The sequence below is a fragment of the Sebastes fasciatus genome, chromosome 20, assembly GCF_043250625.1.
Source record: "Sebastes fasciatus isolate fSebFas1 chromosome 20, fSebFas1.pri, whole genome shotgun sequence".
NCBI lineage: Eukaryota > Metazoa > Chordata > Actinopteri > Perciformes > Sebastidae > Sebastes > Sebastes fasciatus.
Genome location: NC_133814.1, coordinates 13,164,481 through 13,185,374, shown reverse-complemented (window position 1 = coordinate 13,185,374; position 20,894 = coordinate 13,164,481). Strand labels below are relative to the sequence as shown.

The following is a 20,894-nucleotide window of genomic DNA, read 5'->3' as shown; positions in this document are numbered from 1 at the left end:
GTCTGCAGCAACGGACATTCCAAAGAAATGTTTGATATTTGAAGTAAAGCATGTTTTTATTACAAGGTTTTCATTATGAAGCCAGATGAAGGACAGTTTGAGTCAGTGGCACTGCTGGTTATGCGAAATGAGGAGCGTTTACATCAAAATGTCTCTGAGACCTGAGACACATGTTCACTTACATGTCTGCACATGCAGCCGTCATGCCTCGAGGCAGAAAATGATGACACCGCCTCTCTCGGTGTGAGCCTCTGGTGCGATTGACAGGTGGCCCGGCCGGCTATTTACAGTAAAGGCTCCTTCAATAGCCCTGCTCCACTATGTGACCTTCAATAGAGTTCTGGCACACTGAAACTCAGCACCATGGTGCACCTTTCACACTATCCATATCCCTTCTCTCTACATGTATATCCAACCACCTCGCTCCTATGTTTTAGTCACACTTTTCCCTCAGAGATTCTTTTGTTAAATTCACATTATTTAATGCGGTATAGTTCAGTGTAGTGCAGTTTTACTTAGTTTCTTTGTACCAAGTTTACTTTACTTTCACAAAACCTGCTTTACCCTTTGGCGTCTTTTTTTGATTGATGCCACTCTCCTGCACCTGTAACTTAACTGACACTAATTAACATGTATCTTGAGCCAGGCTAGCTCTTGCCCCCTGTTTCCAGTCTTTGTGCTAAGCTACGCTAACTGTCTGCTGGCTCATGAGAGTGGTATCAATCTAACTCATACTTGTCAACCTTGAGAGCTCAAAGACTTTGTTTCCTGCATTCTGGTGACTTTTAAAGAATGAAAATAACAAAATAATAAATACACTGCAACAGCACTTTTATGTTAAATAGGCCTACCTTTAATTTTACTTTGAATTTTCAGGAAAGAAAACTGAATAATTCACCCCTCTGACATGAACTTGTGTGAATCTCTGGTATAAACTGATATTTTTGCCCCTGCTTGAGTATTTCTCTCTCTCCATCTCTCACTCACTGAATGCACTTTCAGACACGACGTGACAACGGTACCGCTGCACTCTGAAACCCTTTATTTCCAATGGCTCGCGCCACGCCACGGCGGCTTAGCTGTGATGTGCGGCGAGTGCCAGCCCCCTGGAAGAGCGGCAGTCATTGATCCCAATTTTCGTAATGGCCAAACCATGGGCCAAATGGAGGTACTACAACTTCCGTGTCCATCACGGCCCAAAAATACTTTTTCCCATAGACTTACATTGGAAAAGAGACGTCTGTAACTCAGCGGATAATTTTTTTAGGTGAATCAACTTCCCATTAAGAACACTTGAATAGCCCTTATTTAAATCATTAGGTCCTAAAAGGTGTAAAATGCTCTAATAGCCGAATCTAGAGTTATTTCCCTTCCTCCGTTCATGTGAATGAGACCCAGACCGAGGCTGGAGCGAGAGCTGGGAGGCGGAGTTAGCAAGCCGTGACGACTGCGTGACAGCTGTGACCCCGTGACCGAGCCATGGGCCCAACGGATGCGGAAGATTGCCGGAAGATCCAGGTTACTTTTCCAGTCAGAAGTTGAGCCATTTTGGCTTCATGCGCCACTGAGCAACTTTCATAGGAATGAACGGGGCCCCGCCTCCTACGCTGTATCCAGTTCTCTTTATACATCCATGGGCGAGCGCCACGGTGTCAGTGTAGCTCTATTGCCGTATGGGTGGAAACAGTAAAGCTTATGGCTCATACACGCTGTACAGTCTATGCCAGAAACATGACAGTAAGAGAATTCATTCAGTATACTGCATATACAATTTATTGAACAGAATAAAAAATGTAGCAATACAAAAACATGATTTAACATTTAAGGTTGCCAGAAACTGAACACAAAAGTATTAAACAGTAATGTGCACTGAATGTTACCCCTGTAAACATTATCATAGTTTCAATATAGCAGTAAAAACCTATATAGAAACCTTAGCAACAGAATTCCAGCGGTCAGCTTAAAACTACAGTAACAAAGACATGATGGCCATTGGCAAGTAAAATATATCATGCCACATCATAAATACATACAGTACACTTTGACTTTGAATAAGATCAATTGCACACTTAAAATATCAGCTTTGGCAAGTAATCAATACTGTAACAAGTAGTGATGGCTGCTACACTTTTTTCAGCTCAGAACAATTGACACTATTTGGTAAGTGAGTCCAGTGATGAACTTAACTGGCGAACAGTGAGACAGTAAGGGAGCAGCCAAAGTAAAAAAGCGTAAATCTTGTCTTACAGCGACCCTGAGCTAGTGAAGGCATCGCCGAGGCTGGATCAGGCGGAATTGGAAGAAGAGGGGAACGCATCTGTGTAGGAGAAGAGGAAGAGTATGTTAAATTAGGGGATGGGTAGCAAGCAAGCAAACTTTATTTATAGAGCACATTTCAAAGACTATATTGAGAGTGTAAAGATAAACATTAGACAAAAGTAAACACAATTTAAAACAGACACATAAATGATACGTGTGAATTAAAAACATTAAGATGTAGGAATGAAAATTAAAATAATTAAGATCAGCAGTAAGAATTAATAAGACATGTGAATTAAAACCAAAAGAATAGATACAAATAAATCAAGTAATAGTTCAAATCAACAGTGGACCAATAAAAACATAAGACACGTGGGTTAAAACCAATAAATGAAGTAAGAAAAAACCAGACTACTGAAAGGCGCAGCTAAAAAGGAATCCCCTAACATGACCGGTAGGACGTTCCAACGGCTTGGGGCAAAAAAGCAAAAAGCAGTTTCACCAGTTTCCGTGGAAATCTGGAGATAACCAGATGACCTACTTACTTGAAGTGACTCGAGGGGAAAAAAACAAAACCCTGTGACATTTTGACATGCTGTTTTTCTTGTTACTGTGAAGACAAATGGTTGTTATTTTGTACCTCTTAGCGTAGGTGGAGGCCGAGGAGGTTTGAATGTGCTGCCTTGGGCCAAAGTATCCACAATCCAGCTGAGAGCATTTGAGCAATATTCCATCTGAGAGAGAGGATCAAAAGAGCTAAAAGCTGTGTAGTGACATACAGTAACTCCAAGACACCTGAGGGGAGGATTAGTATTTGGGGCTAAATGCTCAAAGTAACCAACTGCAGCTTTAACTTAAAAGAATAGTTTGACATTTCAGGAAATACACCTATTCATTCTCTGAGAGTTTGATGAGAAGATCGATACCGCTCTCATAACGGCCTGTGAAATATGAGGCTTTGAAAAGAGTGCTTTCACTTTACCTCATTCTCCAGAGCCCTCAGCCTGTGGTCAAAGTCTCTGCTTTCAGTCATGTGTTTAAGCACACCATCCACTCTAAAAACAAAAGGAGACATTCACTTCAGTATGATGGAGCCAAAGAAAGTAAGTCATTACAGTGTTACAGTGTTGGCGTAGGAAGGTGTGCTCACTTGACAGACATCCGTTTGAGCCTCTCTGAGTCGCTGCTCTTCTGGATCGTGTTCTGGGCCGTCAGGAAGTCCTCCTTCTGAATGGTTTCCCACGTCATCAGCCTGTTGGCTGCTTTCCCTCTTAACTGCAATACTAATAGGAAAGGCAAACGTTTTTAATCATTGTTACCATTCAACTCAGCCATGAGGTTTCCTAAGTTTCCATTAAGTGAGGGAAAAAGGCAGCTACAAATCAAAACATCACATTGATAAGGGCCAACTAAAAGACACTAGTTCAGGTGCATTTACTTTTATACATGAATTAGACTCTACTTAAAGATGGGGTAGGCAGTTTATTTTTGGCAGCATTGGGCAAAAATTCCATAATAACCTTTCAGCGTATCGTGATTCAAGTGTTCTGAGAGGTAACTAAACTTCTGCACCTCATCTTGGCTCTGTTTTCAGGCTTTAGAAAATCTAGCGCGTGACGGGAGACTTTGGCCAATCGCAGATCATTTCAGAGAGAGCGTTCCTATTGTTCTAGACAATAGAAATACAGATGTGTGTGCACGTCCCTCCAAACGGTGAAAGCCTGATTCAACGGAGGAAGATGGACAATATTGATAAATTCAATATTGACAATGTTGGCGAAGCGTTTCAGAGATGGAGCGAAAATGTGGCTTATAGTTTAGCATAAATATTAGCAACATTTTCTCTCCATCTCTGAAATGCTTTGCCAATATTGAATTACAGTGCGTCATTTCAAAGGGCTTTACAGGCCCACAAGTTTGCAAAGAAAACAGGACAGTAATTCCCATAGAATTGCCGCTGTATAAGGGCATCAGGATCACAATGATGAGCAGGATGATGTTTGAAATGAATGACTAGCTCTCCTACAGGTATGAAACACTGTGCATATGTGCTCATCTGGTGGGAGGTGAGAGGGGAGGGTTTTTCAAATTCTGGCTTTTTTTTTTTTTTTTGCCCTTTCCAGAAAACTGCCTACCCTGGGGTACCACCTGAATTACAATCTGCTGAAAGGTTAGTATGGAATTTTTGACCAATGACACCAAAAATAAACTGCCTCCCTCAGCTTTAAGACTGATGTTCAAATACTGACCAAAGTGGTGGATCTTGATGGAGGGCACCTTGCGGATGATCCTCTTGATAAAGAGATTGATGTGAGAGAGGATGATGAAAGGGGGAGCCAAGGAAGGACGGGAGTGGTACTGAACGATCAGGTTGTAGCGTTGGAACTTCCAGTAGATGTCGCTGTTAGCCTGCACTTCAGAGAAGGTGTAGCTGGGTGGACACAAATAGAGACAGAACTTATAGCATGTCAGTGAAGCCACAGAGACAGATTGATGAACACTCATCTCCTTGCTCTTTACCTGAACATGGCGATGAGCAGGTTGATGAGCAGGATATTGGTGACCAGCAGATAAACAACCAGCAGGATTACCACCAGCCAGTTACTATACAGAGTCCTGCACGGCTCATCGCCCATCTGAATCAGTGTCACGTTGTCTGTGCAGGGCATGTCCCACCGCTTCCCCACTGGGATAGACACAAAAATATAGGGAAGATTAAAATATGTCCTGTCTTTATAAGAACAATGAATTCAAATTACTGTGGTGACTTTTAAAAAGCTACAATGAATGTGGAAAAACATCCAGTACATACACTATTAAACTATTATTTTCTCAAGACTCATGACACACAGACAAACTCATATACCATCCATCTCCTCCACAGGGATCTGTCCAAAGATGTGCAGGTACGGCCTGTAGAAAACCCGGCGAAAGATGCGATCCAAGCTAGGGTCGTATGAGTAAAGCAAAGCCTGATTGGCTACTCCGTACGCCATGAGCCACACCATGAGGAAGAAAAGGAAGAAGAAAACGTCCTTCATCTGAAAAAGGAGAAAAATAGTTGTCATTATAATGCCAACATCTCGCTAAGTAACACTGGTGTGAGGTCAACTTATGGTTTTCTCACCATCTTGCCAACAATGATGATTTTTGGTCCCAGCTGTTTGTGAATGGCAAAGATGTGAATGAGACGGAGGGTGAAGACCATGTAGTCCACACACAGGACATCCCGGCCAAATCCATACGACCATTCGAACATCCTAGAACACAGAGTGAAGCAAATGCACTGTGATAACGGCACCACCCAGTGGCCAACATGCAAAAATAACTGCAGTTTGTCAACAGGTATTTGAATCTTACGGAGGATGGAAGCGAGGGCTCGGGACTGGGATATGGGAGAGGATTTATGGGACAGTTAAGACCCGTCTGTGACATACTCATTTTTTATCATGTTGTTTTTGTCTGATTTGTGTTCAGTGCACTTGGTGGCAACACACTGCTCTGTTTTAAAGGAATACTTCACCTTGTGATACATTGAATTCGTGAATAAAGTTTTGTTTTTCTCGCATGCCTCCACGGTGAACGGAGAATCCCAAAATTTAGAAAAGATGAATTGAAGTGTAATGGGGGCCACGTTTAACAACAGGAAAACTATATCAAACCATTAACAAACTCTCATACAACTCATGCAGTATCTACCCGAGTCTCATTTATCAGGTCGTATGCTCAGTATTTCTCAAACACATGCATCTTCACTAAAACCTTACTATTTAAAACACTTCACAAACACTTATAGACACGACTGTTTATGCGGAAGTGTTATAAATAGTGAGGTTTTTCTCAGTTTTTTGATTCTCCGTACACCGCGGAGGCATACAAGAAAAGTTTTCTTCAAGAAATCAAGGTAACATGGGGATGAGTAATTGATATACAAATGATTACTTTGTGGGTGAAATATTCCTTTAAGGGGTCAAAAGCCAAAGCCATTGAGAAGACGATCGCAAAAAGGAAAATAAAATGGAATCTCATACATTTTGTAATTCTGCAATATTAAAACATTGAACATTGAACCAATATTGTGAAAGGTGTTGGCATAATCCTAGTAATATATAACAACTGCATATAGTTGTTGTCCGTACCTGCAGATGACTCCTATGATGAACAACACAATGGCAGCGAGGTCACACTTGTTCCACACATCCTGAATGTACACTCTGACCCTCTGACGCCAGTTCATCGTCCCCAAAAAGAACGTCTTTGAGAAGAAAACATCGATCAACTTAACAGATCCACAGATGAAGCAGAACATCATCAGATAGAGAGAAATACTGAACTGGGTGAAAATTCTATCGGCATAACATTTTATATGAAGTGATTTATAAGTAAGACGTCTCTCTGCACTCACCTCCCGGATCTCCTCACACACGATGGTGAAAACCCAGAAGTACAGCACGTACTCTGAGATGGCCGGACCAGCCGGCGGCGGGGGCTGGAAGTCCACCAGCAGCACGGAGGCAAACAGCATGAGGAAAAGGAAGTACATCAGAACGTTGCCCAAAAATGCGGTGACGGGTGCATACCAGAACTGACGCCATCTTGACACTATGAATGGACGCTTTGGTGGTCGGTGAGAGTGGGGTACGCCTGTGAGGAAGGTTATTGGACATGGTTTAGTAGATTCTTACAGTCGTAACTCGTTGAAAATTCCTGCATCTTTATTCGGAGGCGCTGCGATTAAAGAGGGCTCACCTTTCATGGTTGCTGATCTGGGACTGTGATATCCTTGTGCATCATCTTCACTGGTACAACAATGACACATTTTGAATTAATCAACACACACACAGAAAAAACAGAAATTCACCCTAAAATAAAGGCAATTTGTTCCATTCAGAACTGTGAGACCAGTGCGTCCCATTCACTTGCATAAAAAACGTGTTTTACATGTGCTTGATGTCGGAGAAAGAGAAGATGGTGTGGCCGTAGAGGCTGTCGCTGTCCTTGCCTGGCCCGTCCTCGTTGGGCTTCCCCTGCTCCTCTTGATGGTGGTCCTCTTGTTTCCTGTGAGGCGGAGTATGTTGTAAACTATCAGTCCTGAAATCTGTATCCTCTGAATGCTAATGACAAAAACAAAAATATATACTAATGTGGATTTTACCTGAAGGAGATGAGGTTGGTGTAGCAGAGGACAGGGCAGAAGAAGGTGAGCAGGAGCTTCCACACCTCCGTGCTCCTCTTCATGTCACCCCACCAGATCTGGGACATTAGAGACTGGAGGAGAAGAGAAAATATTCCAAATATAGCGTACACTTAAACTGATATTGCTTTTTATTTTAGGTAGGCCTTTCTTTTAGGTGGCTAAAATACATTTTGCTACCGGCCCCGTCCACAGCAGTACATTGCTTTGCTTCCGCGCAGTAACTCCTGTCTGTTTCTCCAAACTGGGGGTGTGCCGACCGTCATCTACTGTAGGTAATACACTGACTATGGATAAGTACCTCATACAACCCCGAAACACACAAACTATCCCTTTAATTATATTAAGTGCTGTTATTTGCCTGTACTCCGTCGTGGCTGAAGAATTGTCGTGCGTCGGCGCCCATGCCCATCTTGAGGCAGGTGGTCCCACCCCAAACTGGAGATTTCCTAATGAGCAGGGTGAAAGAGCGACCTTCGTTGCTCCGATAGCAAGAGCTGAAGACGTCTGAGGAGAGACGAGGGCAGAGAGAGTTTGGTTGGATGGTTACCATTTCGGAAAACAAAAATTAAATTCAGCATGGAACTCATGTTACATAACTTACTATCATATTTGCATATTTTTTTAATCAGTTGTTGTTTGATTGAACATTAGTGGATGGTGTGTTTATGGTCTCACCATGTGCCACGTTCTCAAACCTCTGGGCCAGCTCTTTCATGGACAGCTTGGTCTCAGTCTCGACCTCCAGCTTGGACAGTTCCCTCAGGATCTTACAGCCGCCCAGAGCACTCAGCACCGACTCTCCTGCCTGCGAGAGACAGCAATGACCAATGTTTACGACCTATGTTTGTCTACTTTATAAGATACTGTAAGGTTTAGCTCCACCATCCATTAAATAATTTATTCTGAGAGCTTGTGGTGAAGTAAGACAAACAGGATCATCAACGAGAGGAGACTAAATTTACTCAAACTGCTTTTTCAGTTACAGCAACACAACAGTGGAAGGATATATCTACAAGTATTAGAGTAACGTTAATAAAAGGGTCATGTTGTCTCAACAAATATCTCTCTGCACGACAGGAAGTTGGAGCTTCTAAACTCTGAAAACGTTGGCGCAAATGCTCGATTCGCCATCAATTCTCGTGAAACTGACAATATTTTAAATCTCCGCAGTTGATTTCTCACCTCAAAGATTCTCAGAGGTGAATTTAGCGATGAAATGGCTACGAAACATGTAAAAAACGAGCTGTTTTTGACCACTGTTGTGACCATAGCCGTGTGCCGTTTCAGCGCTTTGCATAGTGGGATACAGCAGGCGAAGTGGACTGGTCCGATGCATACTGGAGATTTTTTTCCAAATCAGTATGACATCCAGGTATTTTTGGCATACTGTAGACTTTGCTTTTGTTTGCATAACTGAATGCTACATTTTGGCCAAATCAGTACGTACTACTAGTATAGTATGTGGTTTCAAATACAGCCACAGTTCTGAGCCTGACTTCACCAACAGTGTAGAGGATTGTCACGTACTTTATTTCAAAAAGCAACAGAACAAATTGTTCCTTTCTGTAAGTCTCAGAAGTTTTACCATCTCCCAGAAGTAAGTGGCCATCTCGCTGCGGTTCTGGAGGACGGCCCAGATGAAGAGCGAAGCCCACGGGAAGAGGCAGCGCTTGTCCCGATACAAGCAGTCTCCCCGCAGCAGCTTACTGGCACGCTGGGATGGATGAAAAGAAGCAGGGGAGAGGGTTTCAGATTGACCGGGAGAAGGCAACAGTGACAGTAGTTTATTAGCTTTGATAAACACTGTGTGTTAAGAGTACCCTAAGAGCTCTCCTCTTGGATGAGATCTGTTCTAAGCCCAAAACATCGTAGTAAAATGGCTGGCAGACGTCACCCATTAACAGCTCCAGGACCCGTGCAACCTGAGAACAAAAAAAAGTGGGTAGAGTAACAAAGAACAGAGTTTTCTTTACATTGTTTTTGATTGTACTTGAGCAACACCAGACCAACAGGCATGGCATGTCATGTCCAAACCTCAAAAAGGCTGATCTCCGTCCCTGGGCCAATCTGTATGTTCTCTGCTTCCACTTTGGAAGGCGACTCCTTCATGTTTGATGTCGGCGCATAAGCTGCGGTTCCCAGCCGCTCCACTAGCCGGCGCTGAAGCAGCTGGTAAAGGACCGTCCCGTCAGCCACCGAGCGGTAGAGGCTTTCCAGCCGGCCGTAAGTCAGGTAGTCCAGAATGTTGAGGCCATTCTCAGTGAAGAGACGCACAAACTGAGGCTTGTCGTTGATCAGGGCGTCTGTCATGGGGTCTTCCAAGTCTTCATACTATGAGATTGGGTGAAGGTTTCAATACAAGGTCAATTCTAAGAAGACATTTTCACTTATTTCTACAGCTGTCAGTGTGTCAGTGTGCTGACTTGACTATGACTTGCCCCAAACTGCATGTGATTATCATAAAGTGGGCATGTCTGTAAAGGGGAGACTCGTGGGTACCCATAGAACCCATTTTCATTCACAAATCTTGAGGTCAGAGGTCAAGGGACCCATCTGAAAATGGCCATGCCAGTTTTTCCTCACCAAATTTAGCCTAAGTTTGGAGCGTTATTTAACCTCCTTCTCAAGCTAGTATGACATGGTTGGTATCAATGGATTCCTTAGGTTTTCTAGTTTCATATGATGCCAGTATCTTCACTCTAGCTTTGAAATAGCGTTAAAGAAATTAGTGGCATTGAAACGAATTTGTAGTTAACGCGTTATTATCACGTTAACTTTGACAACCCTACTTATTTCATACCAATGCCATCGCACAGCAGGGCTAAGAGGTATAATACACTACACATAACGCATCTACTTTAGAGTGGTAGTATTTCTCTCTGATGTCTTTTCCCCCTCACCCTCCAGTGGATGTCTCCATTGAAGAGTTCACTCTTGGCGATGTCAACCCTGTTCCATGTGACCGCCAGCTTCAGCTCTTCATTGTAAGGGCTAGAGTCAGCTGACGCACGATGCTTACTAGCTGAAAAACACAAGAAACCGCACCACAAACATCAAAATAAAGACGTGTTGCCACCTAAAAACAAAAACATCATTTTCATCATTTAAATTTGTTGTATGTACCTCCCACCAATGCTTTGAGCAGAACTGTGTCAAAGTCATTTGGGCCCTCCTGCTCTCCGTGGTAGATTGTAATAAAGTCTCGGTTCTGGTAGATGCTCAGAGTCTGAACAAGGAGACAAGAAAAAACAGGAATTTTGAATATATGAGCTCAATGCTTGGTGATAATGAGAACGCATGAACAAGATAGTGATGAAGAAAGATTTGGTGACAAAGGGTATTGTCAAATCCATGATATCGTTAAGTGGACTGCCTCCCCGTGCTGAGTGAGCAGGATGTCTGGCATTTAAAGATGTTATCAGAGCATTTGAAGTTAAGCACCAACAGTAATAATTGACCAACACCCCAAAGAAGAAGATTAATAAGAGTGTGTATCCAATCAGTCCCTGGTTCAACAGATAGCAAATCACAACACTGATTACGTTACTGATTTAATTATCATTAGGACACTGATAAATGAGTCAATAACCAGGCCACACTCTTTGAAGGCAGAATGTGGTGTTGATTATGTTACATCATACGTACAAATCAAACTCATTTGATACAGAGCAAATATGCTCACTGCTTTCTACACTGCATTCTGGGAATTTTCTCGAAAGTCCAATTTCTGGAGGATCATTATAAAGGCATTTTTTATTTGATTGTTAATCCTTTTTCAGTCTCTTGTGTTATAAAAATAATCCTAAAATGCCGTATGCAAGCTGAAACTGACTTCCAAACAACAGCTTGTGAGTGAGTAGCATGTTCCTGCACTAGAGGAAGCTGCAGTTTCAGGACCACAGTCCTAGGACCGCATGTGTAGGACCCTAGTTTTTCACAAAGCCTACTGTCTTCAGTGTAAATGCTTGTTTTATAGGCATACTCATCATCGTTTTACCATTTTAATTAAGTTTAAATAAACGTAATAATGAAACTGTGCTGACTGTTTCCCCACAAAGCGTGTTATCAGTCATTAAAATGTCAATAATGTTATTTCTATTCGGGTTTTCTAGTTCTCTCTGTGTCTCTCTCGCTCTCTCAGGAGTCGTTGAGACGTGAGACCTTTAGCGGTTATGTCATCCTCCGCTGTACAAACAGGGAGGCAGTTTGCAAAGGTTAGGTTGAGTAAACGTACTGAACGTGATCTTTTCTTTCCTAAACCAAACAAAGTAGTTTTGTTGCCTAAACCTAAATTGTTTCCGTTGTGGCGGCACGTAATTTCACACATTACGTGCCGCCAACACATTATGAGGTTGTGTGGCCATTTCACGTAGGCTACTTCTAACTAGGGTCCTAGAAATGCTGTCCTGAAACTGCAGCCTCCTCTATTGCAGTAACATAATATTGTTGTGAGTGAGTGCTTTGTAAATAGCAGCAAGAACAACTAAATAGCAGCCAGCAGTTTCAGGAATGTGGGACAAACTGAGACAGGGAGTAGCTTGAAGTCTACAGGCCCAGTAGAGGCTCAATAAATGTTCATTACACACAACAATTACTAAGTGTTGGATGACATGAGCAGCGCACTGATAATTTGACTGTTCTTAGCAGCAGCAGCAAGGCTAAACATGTAAGCTTGCCCTGAGGGTTATGGAAGAAGAAAATGAAGACTTGAGCATAAATACGCACGGCGAGTTTATTGGCAATCTGCCCGTTATATTATGAAATATCCTGCTGGAGTAAAATTGGAATCTTGACCTTATCGCATTAAAAGAAAAGGTCAAGATGTCAGCAAGAACATTTTAAAAACTGAGATCATGAATATCAAAGTTAAATGTCACGGCAACCTAAGCTGAATATACAGCTTCTCCCTGTTCCGCATGATAAAAAAGCCACACAATGACGACACACATCCCTGCCCACGGCACTTACCCGTTCAACTAGTTTATCCGACTCCGCTTCAGAAGGGAAGTGCTTCTTAACCCGTTCTGCCACTCTGTCTTTCAGATCCATGCTGGGACCCGCCTCGCCGTCCCCCTCGCCGGAAGACTGGACAGCCGGCGCCGACGACAGATTGTCCAAGACGTCGCTCAGGAAGTCGGCCAGGCCTCCCGAGCCAGCCAGCACCAGCCAGGGCATGGAGCTTTTCAGAGAAAGATCTACTCTCTGATAGAAATTAGGAAAAGAGAGAGAGAGACAAACGGACATTTAACTATTAACCTTATAACTAGAATTTCTTTGTGCCAATCAACCAAAATAAAAAGCAGTGACTGTACCTCCAGCATGCTTGCCTCCCCTGATATCAGCATACAAAGGACGGGAATGTCAATGCTGCCGCTGCCTACAAAAATACACACATTTTCACAGTTAATTCCTACTGACTTCACTTTAATGCAGATGTTGTGATCATGTTTGCAGACTTAGAACAAACATATTTTTCTTGTAACACAAGAGCTTAGAGATGGAAAATACACAGAAAGGAATACCCTGTTAAATATTTTGACAAATCTCTGCTTGATTTTACATGTTGAAGAGCCGTGTCTCAAATTCCTGCAGTGGCATGCAATGGCTTCCATCCACCGAGCGAATACCAAAGGATCATCTTATCGTCACATGCATCAATAAGAGATCACCACAAGAGGGCCAAATACACGGATATTTGGGTTCGAGGTTGGAGGAGCGTTGTGCTGAGACATATCTCAGTTTTCTGTACATATGTTTTAAATACATTTTTGGAATATTAGCACAAGGGAAACAGAGATAATAGCAGAAACGGAAGAAAGTTGAAGATCTGCTTTTTGATTAAGGTAAAATCAGCCTAGATAATGTGTCGTCAGCTGGTTTCACATATCCAGTTTTACCAGCAATTCCGATGAAGCAACGACAAAACCAAAAATGTCTTCCTTCAGTCAAACGTGTCATACTTTTCCATGGCAAACAGTTCCTCTACATACAATGCAAGACATTGTATGCCATTATGTCTCACCCCAGATGCCCGTGCGCTGGTGGGAGATGTAGTCTTCCAGTTTGGCCCTGAACCCCGTCTCTGCTCTGCGTCCCACACTCCCGTCGTCCACCAGCAGGAAGGCCTGGTAGTTGTTGTCCAGGCAGCAGGAGTCCCGGGTCATGTTCTGGACATAGTACTTAGCAGGAAAGCTGCCCTGCAAGAGGAAGAAGAATCCAGGGATATGATTTAGCAGGGTTTCTTCAACTAGCTGCAGTTCATTGGACGCCTGCGATAGACGGGTCCCAAGAATACTCCTACGGTGTAGATTATTGCATGATACAAGTGAACAAGACATTAAAATCAATTTGTAAATAAAGTGCGTGAGCGCCTGTACAACCTGAGGGTTGACCAGCTGCTCTCGGTTGTGCACCAGGCCCCAGGGAGCGATGCCCAGCGCCACCACCTTGTTGAGGGACAACGACGAGGCAGCGGTGGCGTGATCCCTCACCGCCTCTCCGACGCACCTGCCGACGCCTTCACGCAAGCCTGCCGTCAGGATCCACGCTCCTGGGTAGAGCAGTCAGACAGTGAACGTGAGAAGAAAACGAGAAAAATGACGAAAAAATGTCTCAATGTAGATGTGATTTCACACATCTGTAGTTGAATTTCAAAAATAATTTTGTAATTTACTTAATACTTATAGTATATAATATTTAGGACTGCATCTACAGTGTTATATCAACAGTAAGTCTTATTATCTGATCCGAGAACAGCATGTTCAAGTGACCTCAGATGACCGGGGATCAGTATCGCCGTGTGCCACCTGCTCTTTGCACAGTAGTCAGGAGGAAATGGCCATTGTAGAACCAAATTAGGATCGAACCCCTGGGAGTCATATAGTAGTGGTACTACACTTTGAAGCAGCTGTATTTTTCCTGCTACAACCTCATCAGTAGGTTTTGTCTTCCGAGAAAGCATTGGTTATTTCACATTATTACACGGCTTTGTTGAATACTCAATTCTGATTGGTCAATCACGGCATTCTACCATCTGTTATTTCTTTATAGCAGACCGTTGCTGTGTATAACAGACTGTTGCTATGGGCGCACTTCTGATGTCGGACTCTGGAGGACCGTTTTTGTGTCAAATTATTAATTTCTTAAGTGTCCGTGTAATAAGCGGGATAATGTACAGCTGGCGGGTCATTGTTGTGAAATAAACCCCTTCAGGGCGATGCCCTTACTTAGAAATGTTTTGAATTATAGAGGGATGTGACTTTGTGGCAGCTGCCAATTCTCTGGTGCTTGCTGTTGTTTCCCTTTTCCCTGGTGTTTTTTTGGTTGAATTGCTGAGTGATTAGAGGATTATTCAGTTCACCCGTTGCACAGGGTGTGGGGACTGGCTCTTAAATGATAGTTGAGAGCAGCTTGGTGCATTCCCCTCTTGGCCAATCAGGGTGTAACGACGCCCTTTCTGTAGGGCTTAAAAGAGGAGGGAAACTGCACAACCAGTGTCATTCTGATCTCTCCTTCACTAAATGCAACATGTGAAATCAGCCAAACCAGAAACTCTGGTCTGTTTTAGGCCCTTTTGAGATTCTGTGCTCTTTGTGTTTTGTTTATTGAGAGTGTTGACTATCCTAGTTGGGGAAACAAAATAAATACCAATCAATTGGGATACCTGCACTGGGACGTTTAGGTGCCATTTGTGCAAGAATCTGGCTTGCCTCACGATAGCCTAACGCCTGCAGGCTGTATTTTGTTATTCTATTCATTTGTTGATTTTCACTGAAACCCTTTATACCCATTTATTTTAGTGTATTTTATTTGGGGAAACTTTAAAGGAGGGTAAAAGGAAAAATAAAAGCAATATTTCAGTTTCCTTAATTGTAAGTTATTGTAGAGGCATTTGTTCATTATTATTATTAAGGAGGCATTTTATTTTATATTATGTGGATGGGAACGGTTTTTCAGTCTTCTGCCTGAACAACTAAAGTCTGGGGAAATCAGTACCGCCACTACTTCATGTGAACTTCATGTGAAAACTTTTACACAAGCAAAACAGGAAGTATGTGGTATTTAAGCTGGAATCTACATTAAAAAAAAGTATCAGGTTGAAATGGTACTTTATTTATGAAGGAAAAAAAATGCTGATTCTTACTTATTAGTCAGTTAATTTGAAATGTTTTGAATTTCAGAGGGATGTGACTTCATGTGAACTTCATGGGAATTTCATGTGAAAACTTTTACACAAGCACAACAGGAAGTATGTGGTCTTTAAGCTGGAATCTACATTAAAAAAAAGTATCAGGTTGAAATGGTACTTTATTTATGAAGGAAAAAAAATGCTGATTCTTACTTATTAGTCAGTTAATTTGAAATGTTTTGAATTTCAGAGGGATGTGACTTCATGTGAACTTCATGGGAATTTCATGTGAAAACTTTTACACAAGCACAACAGGAAGTATGTGGTCTTTAAGCTGGAATCTACATTAAAAAAAAGTATCAGGTTGAAATGGTACTTTATTTATGAAGGAAAAAAAATGCTGATTCTTACTTATTAGTCAGTTAATTTGAAATGTTTTGAATTTCAGAGGGATGTGACTTCATGTGAACTTCATGGGAATTTCATGTGAAAACTTTTACACAAGCACAACAGGAAGTATGTGGTCTTTAAGCTGGAATCTACATTAAAAAAGTTCAGGTTGAAATGGAAATGGAAATGGTATAAAAAAATAATCTGATGGGACTTAATCACAATTACAAATACTGCTATAAAGGAAGGCCATATGTGGTTAAAATACCATTTAGTAGCATTTGTCAGCTGTAAAAGAGCAAAATGAAACAATATATAAGGCAACTAACATAGCTTCAAAGAGACCAAAGCATATGTGCCCAAATTCCCTGATACCCTTATCGTAAAAAGGCACACCAGTCAAAACAGGTACTTTATATGTAAAGGGGAACAGTCTGTAAATTCATGACACCATATGCTGACCATAGACACACGGATAGTGTGTATGTGGGTTTCGCAATACTGTTAACTGACATGCAACCTATGACCCACTTCTGCAACAGTGTGTTTACCTGTGCTTTGTGAGGCTTTCACCAGTCCCTGCCTGAGGACCTCCCGTACCCAGGTCTTCACCTTTGTCCTGCCTTCTCCGCCCACTATAGAAACCACCAGGTTAGGCGAAGGGAGACCCCAGTGGGCTGTCATCAGTGTGTAGACCATAGACGGGTTGGTGTCCCATGACAGACGCAGGAACTGATATCCACGAGAGAGACAAAAATAGACATGTGATTGATTAAAAAGGAACAAACGCATTGCAGAAGTTGACAGCCTATGACTTAAATTTAGTATCAAAACACTAAATTATAGTACAAGTGTCTTGGGTTAGTTATGATAAAGATGATCTCACTGTCAGTGCATTGTGTTTATTTACTCAGGTGCAGCGGTAGGTTAAAGACCACAACAGCTCTTGGTGCATTTGAATCATTATTTGGCATTTGATCATAAACTCTGATGATATAGAGCCATTCAGAGAACAGAACAGAAAGGCCACCCACATAGCTATGCCTCTTGCTGGCTCCTGCGAACTGCAACTCTCCAAAGGCATCAGTCGGGTATTCAGAGGAGTGCTGGGCGCTGTCCCAGCGGTTGACAATCGCTGTGCTGAAATAGTCACCGAGAGCCACAGAGCCATGGTCATCTCTTAAACCCCCGCACTGGCACAGCGCGCCATTACTGAGAGAGGTGAGAGGATAATACATGTGAAAACATGATCATCCTTTGACGCATCGCCACAGTAAACAGAGACAAATTACTATCACAGAGGAATGTGCTCCACAGAGTTCACAGTACCTGAAAGAATCTTCTACGAAGGTGGTGCACACTCTTTTCTTGATGATTTTGGGGATCCAACTCTGAAAACATTTTCCAACAGGTTAATACACTGAAATTATAGACAGGCTGTTTCAGTTTTAAGAAGTTTAACGCCACCACCCCTACCCTTCTATGCTTGGAAATCATGTGGCTGCAGGGTGTAGGAAACTGTTAAAATGAGAAGCGTCGATTTTGGCTCAGAGAAGGTGATACGCTGGTGAGGTATGCTGTGCCTGAACACCTGGCTGTGACTTCTGACATGGTGCCTGTAGTTTCAACTCAAGTGTGTGTAAGAGAGAGAGTGTGTGTGGACGATGGGCACGTAGGCTACTACTACTGTACACAGGTATCTTCAGGGCATACAGTACATTCTGCAGTACAACTGCAAACCTATTTGCCTATTAAGTATACTTAAGTTTACTAAGCTTATACTGACAAGTATACAGAAAAGTCTAAGTATGCTTGGCTTATACTTGTACTTAATCTTTTGATCGAGATATATTTTATAAACGTATAATTAAGTATTCTTGCCTTATAGGCCTACAAAAAGGTATACTTGGCTTGTAGTTGTTCTTACTTTTTGATAGAGTAGCCTGTTAAAGAGTTTGTGAGTGGGTGCTTTTATATGAATTTATTTCAATTCTAAGTACTATCAGTATACTTATAGTATAGTTTAGTAAAAAAAATAAAACTTTGATGTAAATTAGTAGTGTACTCAAAGTTTACTATTCTTACACTTAACGTATACTTAAAAGTATACTTGTATAAACTAAAAAGAGGGCTAGTTGAGATAGAATGGGATGATGACTGAATTGTAAACTGATTTTTTTTATTGATTATATGTATATGTGTTTTTGTATGTGTATATACTGCGTGTGCGTATATGTGTATGTATGTATATATGTATACAGTATATATATGTATATATAAATAGATTTATTTTATTTTCTTATTTTAAATTTTATTTTTTTTACTTGTGTATATTCTGTTAACTTATATATCTATTTTTTGTATATAATATGTTTTTCCTGTATCTATACCGGCTTATTTTATATTAATATTAGGGTTGTTAAGTTTCTTTGTACCGAGAATGTTATTATTGGGGACGTTTGTGAATGTTTGTTCTGTTGTTTCAAAATGAACAAAAAAAAACAATAAATCTAATATTGAAAAAAAAAAAAGAGGGCCAATTTCGTCCCAATAAGTATTGAAGTAGCACACAATTATACTACTAGTACCTTGATATTAGTATACTTAAGACATAAAGTATACTTGGGGGAAATATACTTGAACGTTACTTAAGTATACTTCAAAAAATAAACTTGAAGTATGCTACTTTTTCATTAGGGATAGGAGTGGACTCTCTTTACAACTTTGAAATTAAACTTTTTAAAAGGAAATTATCATCACATTTAATTCATGATGTCTAATTATCTTTTGATATGTTTAGATATATTTTCTTGTTTTTCTGTACTGTTTTTTTGTATGTATTTCATTGTTTTTATTGGATTGTTTTCCACTATTTGGTTAGGTTATTCTACACATTTTGTGTACTTCTTGTCGTTGTTTAACTTTTGTTGTATTTTTAAAATTATGTTAGTTTAGATCTTTCTTCCTTTTTTTTGTTATTGTTTTTTTTCTCCTGGGGTTGGGGGGAGGTTTGTATAAGCCTGTGGCTTCTTGACCTCTCCTGTCAGTTTTTTTTCATTGACTGGATTTTGTGCAGTTTTATATATGTGCAAATAAATAAATAAATAAATTATCTTTTAATTTAAAGAAATTATTTTTAATCCACCCCTATATCAATAGATGGTTGATAATGTGAACACATCTTTGTAACAGGACATTTTGACTGGTCTGGTAAAAATCAGGAAAAGCACATGTGTAGCTGCTAAACATGATGGCTCCGTTCCATTTAGTGGTGCCAGTGAACCCTGTCAGTGAACCAGGGGCAAAATACCAGAGCCCAGGAACTGGCACAACTAAACGGAACGCAGCCATAACAATTAATTATATTAATAGCTAGATAACACCTGTGGTTGTCCAGTTAAAATATAATATTAATAATAATAATTAATTAATAATAATAATTATTATTATTATTATTAATTAATTAATTAATATAGGGTAATATATACATACTTTTTTTATTTTATCGTTCGGTTGCTAAGGTGTCACGGTATTAACGGTTGTCAACGTTACAGCATTAACTTCAAGTTGCAAAGGTATGGAGTGCTAACGGCTAAAGTTAACGTTAGTTTAAACGTAGTTAACGTTAGTTTAAATGTAGTTAATGTTAGGTTGTGAAACAGGGCAGTGCATACAGAGGCTACAGAACAATAATGGGCGTGCTCTCGTCGTTTTACCGTCAGAAACAACGTAAATAAACGTTAAAGTAACTGTAAAGTTAGTAAATATCTCACCGAAGCTTTTAGTCAACGACACCAACCGGCTAAATCAGCCGTTAGCGTTACTAACTGCTAAACGGTTTGAATGTATTTCCGCTACTGAGTAAAGCGAGCTTCACTTCCGCCGGTTTGACAAGTAACAACAGACAAGCTGCTCTCAGGTCTGTTTACACCACCGAGACTGTGTTATTACAGACACTACAGACGCTTCACGGTTTGTACAAGGACCGAGCCCAGCTGTGAGTATCATGTTACTACACGACCAGATGTTATACGTGCAGTCCGAAGCAGACTGTCCATTGCTCGTCATCGTGACTCATAGCCTCTGGGAATTACAGCTTTGTATCACAACTTCCACGTAGTAAATTCCTCTCTTATTAGACTGTAGTCTTGGCACAAAACGCCACTATGATATCACAACACCAACAGAAGCAGAGATATGGAAATGGAAAAAGCCTAACCCACCTGGTCTTTCTCAGATTTAATGATTTTGTCTCCTTCTGCTCCTCCTTCTGCTCCTACTCCTGTGTCTCTCATGTTGTTTCCCTTTCTGTTCCACTCAGTGAGAGATTGTGGGGGAGAAGAAAAGAAACCACTTCAGGATTTCTTCTTGATCATTTTCCAGTGAGGAGGCTTATTTCCAAGCCATTTCCAACCAGGTGTAAAGTCACACAGGTGAGGGTGTGGTTTTCACAAGAGGCACACACACAATTTGCAAATACCTTCCTCTCCAATCTTTGAGAAATAGGAGGAGCCAGTCAAAACAACACACATATCATACCTGAAGTGTGCTGATTATTATTAATCCTCTTACAACATGAGTTAATTTCACTGCTAAATTCCTCCTCTTTTTGGTTGAGATGTGGTGAAGTTAGAGAGAAAAATGCTCTTGGCAACTGATGATGCATATTTTGACACCACTGTACCAGACAACTGAAGACACATGCTTGTGTCATTGAGCAATTTGCTGGTGTCAAGTCTGCCTATAAATAACACACACAATCAGGTCTGGATTTACACCATCAAGGGCAGATTCTTTAGCATTTTCGACATCAAATTTCAATCAAAATATGTGATCATTCAGTACAGTATGTATGTGTATGTACTGTATTTATATATACAGTACATACACATATATATATATATATATATATATATATTA

General features: G+C 41.0%; 1 protein-coding gene across 3 annotated transcripts; it reads right to left on the bottom strand.

Annotated features, from left to right (window-relative positions):
- Window positions 1-1,757: 1,757 nt before the first annotated feature.
- On the bottom strand, window positions 1,758-20,339 carry LOC141758990 (transient receptor potential cation channel subfamily M member 4-like). Of its 3 annotated transcripts, XM_074620869.1 has the most exons (29): window positions 19,748-19,842; window positions 17,451-17,492; window positions 17,304-17,365; window positions 17,009-17,186; window positions 16,526-16,706; window positions 13,837-14,006; window positions 13,479-13,653; window positions 12,769-12,833; window positions 12,425-12,658; window positions 10,580-10,682; window positions 10,357-10,478; window positions 9,491-9,787; window positions 9,277-9,378; window positions 9,042-9,170; window positions 8,132-8,261; window positions 7,815-7,960; window positions 7,415-7,527; window positions 7,201-7,317; window positions 7,009-7,058; window positions 6,665-6,903; window positions 6,399-6,514; window positions 5,387-5,519; window positions 5,126-5,300; window positions 4,780-4,945; window positions 4,509-4,690; window positions 3,410-3,542; window positions 3,242-3,314; window positions 2,900-2,993; window positions 1,758-2,317 (listed from the first exon to the last, which is right to left on the bottom strand). In XM_074620869.1, the coding sequence occupies exons 2-29, from the start codon at window positions 17,469-17,471 to the stop codon at window positions 2,286-2,288; spliced, it is 3,738 nt and encodes a 1,245-aa protein (XP_074476970.1). In that variant the 5' UTR covers window positions 17,472-17,492; window positions 19,748-19,842; the 3' UTR covers window positions 1,758-2,285. The 3 variants fall into 3 exon arrangements, with proteins under 3 accessions (XP_074476970.1, XP_074476969.1, XP_074476971.1); XM_074620868.1 differs by lacking the exons at window positions 17,451-17,492; window positions 19,748-19,842 and adding an exon at window positions 20,198-20,339; XM_074620870.1 differs by lacking the exon at window positions 17,451-17,492 and having other exon boundaries at window positions 19,748-19,887.
- Window positions 20,340-20,894: the final 555 nt, after the last annotated feature.